General features: G+C 41.8%; 1 protein-coding gene across 2 annotated transcripts in view; it reads left to right on the forward strand.

The window, feature by feature from the left end:
- The window catches only part of Mettl16 (methyltransferase like 16), a 50,896-nt gene that overhangs the window by 23,405 nt on the left and 25,074 nt on the right, over positions 1-2,417 (forward strand). For both annotated transcript variants that reach the window (XM_021176308.1, XM_029483855.1), the window contains one exon: positions 485-600. In XM_021176308.1, the coding sequence (XP_021031967.1) occupies positions 485-600 (116 nt within the window). The remainder of the gene's footprint in view (positions 1-484; positions 601-2,417) is intronic.

Below are 2,417 nucleotides of genomic sequence, written 5' to 3' on the forward strand. Positions count from 1 at the left end.
ACTCACTCTGTAGACCAGGCTGGCCTCAAACTCAGAAATCTGCCTGCCTCTGCCTCCCGAGTGCTGGGATTAAAGGCGTGCGCCACCACGCCCGGCATAGTGATTTTTTAAAAGTAGAATTATTTTAGTTTTTAGCAGGATGAACATAAATTTATTGCAGAAAAGCTAGAACTCTCAAGAGTAGGAGGAATTTCAGGAGAGAAATCTCTTGTTTCATTAAGCTGAATTGTACTATGTCTCTTTAGAACAGAGCTAACACTTTTCCTAGTAGTGTTAACACGTGTTGTTCAGAGCAGCACTGATAAAGCTGACGCGCCTGCTTTAACTCTCCATTGCTGCAGGTCTGCCTCTCACTGGGAAGGAGTGAAGGAATCTTACACACAGGCTTGCCGTCATTTTCCTTCTTGGTTGTGTATTGTTTTGTGCACTTATTTAAAGACATTACAAAATAAGTAGTAACTAACAGTCCTCGTCATCTCCCTAGTGGTGAAGGTGCCACAGAAGACACTCCTGATGGATGCGCTTAAGGAAGAGTCTGAGATAGTCTATGACTTCTGTATGTGCAACCCTCCCTTTTTTGCCAACCAATTGGAAGCCAAGGTACAGTACCTTTAAAGTTACCAAATGCTTAGCTAGCTTTACATCATCGCAGAGATAAGAACGAAAGGCAGGTTTTTTTAAGAGTCTGTATAATTTAAAATGCTGTTGGTTTGAGGCATTTGTGAATCCAGTACAAATAGACTTCGCAGTTAAACAGTTAATTTCTGTAGCTGAGAAGTTGAGTTATTAAGGCTTCAGGAGCAATGTGGTTAAGGAATTTATACTACCAAAAAAGCCTAGGCTTTTGTTTTAATTTCCTCTGGTCCTATTGTCTTTTTCTTTTCTTTTTAAATTTATTTATTATATGTGAGTACATTGTAGCTCTCTTCAGACATACCAAAAGAGGGCATCCGATCTCATTACAGATGGTTGTGAGCCACCATGTGGTTGCTGGGAACTGAACTCAGGATCTCTGGAAGAGCAGCCAGTGCTCTTAACCTTTGAGCCATCTGTCCAGCCCTTCTAATTTCCTCTTGACTCTAGCCTGGCCCTCTGCTATTTCTTCTTAGGCTTAAAACTTTTTTTTTTGAGACAGGATTTCTCTGTGTATCCCTTGTTGTCCTAGAGCTCACTCTGTAGATCAGGCTGGGTAGGACTCAGAGATCAGCCTGTCTCTGCCTCTCCTTTGCCTTTTGAGTACTGGGGTCAAAGGCCTGTGCTACCACTGCCTAGCTAAAACCATTTTTAAACTTTAAATTTATTGTTTATGTGTATGAGTGTTTTGCCCGAGTGAATGTTTGTACACCTCATGTGTACCAGGAACTTTCAGGGACTAGCCCTTGGGTCTCATGGTTGTGAGCCACCATATGGGTGCTGGGAGTGGAACCCAGGTCCTTTGAGAGGGCAGCCTGTATTCTTAACTACTGAGGCATCTCTCCAGCCTCTAAACTTTGAACTTTTAAAATTGGACTGAGCTTGTTAGTCTAGGAACAAAAATTGGTATTTTTTGGTATTTAATAGTAAATAAATGGCTGAGTGTCGAAAATGTTTTTCCGGGGTTGGAGAGATGGCTCAGCGGTTAAGAGCACTAACTGCTCTTCCAGAGGTCCTGAGTTCAGTTCCCAGCAACCACATGGTGGCTCACAACCATCTGTAATGGAATCTGATGTCTGAAGAGAGTGACAGTGTATTCACATGCATAAAATAAATAAATCTCCTTTTAAAAAAAGAGAAAATGTATTTGCCTTTAGATAATGAACAAAATCTATTGGATAAAATAAACTGTTGTGTGGAGACCTGTAATTCCCAGTACATTGGAGGGTGAGGCAAAAGGATTGCAAATCCTAGACTATTTTGAATTTAGTAAGTTTAAACCTGTCTGAAGCAACTTAGTGAGACCCTGTCTCAGAATTTGAAAGAGAAGGCCAGGAATGTATCTCAGTGGTAGAGTGTTTGCCTAGTATGTGAAAGGCCCTAGCTTCAAACCTTAACACTGTAACACCCAAAACATAATATATTTAAAAATTCAGTGTGGGGACTAGCAAGATGCCTCAGCAGTGAAGGCAGAGGATGTGGGTTCTGTTCCCAGCACTCACATGGCAGCTCACAGCCTGTTTATCACATCAGTTCCAGGGAGTCCGACCCCCCTCTTCTGGCCTCTGGGCACCAGTGGTGCACATATGTGAGTGCAAACACTTACACACATAACATGTTTTTTAGAAAGTTACTAATTTTTTATGCAGGGTCTCACACAATTCAGGCTGCTGAAATTCACAGAATTTTGTTTCTTTTCTTCTTTTTTTTTGGTTTTTCGAGACAGGGTTTCTCTGTATAGCCCTGGCTGTCCTGGAACTCACTTTGTAGACCAGGCTGGCCTC

Source organism: Mus caroli, chromosome 11 (assembly GCF_900094665.2).
Source record: "Mus caroli chromosome 11, CAROLI_EIJ_v1.1, whole genome shotgun sequence".
NCBI lineage: Eukaryota > Metazoa > Chordata > Mammalia > Rodentia > Muridae > Mus > Mus caroli.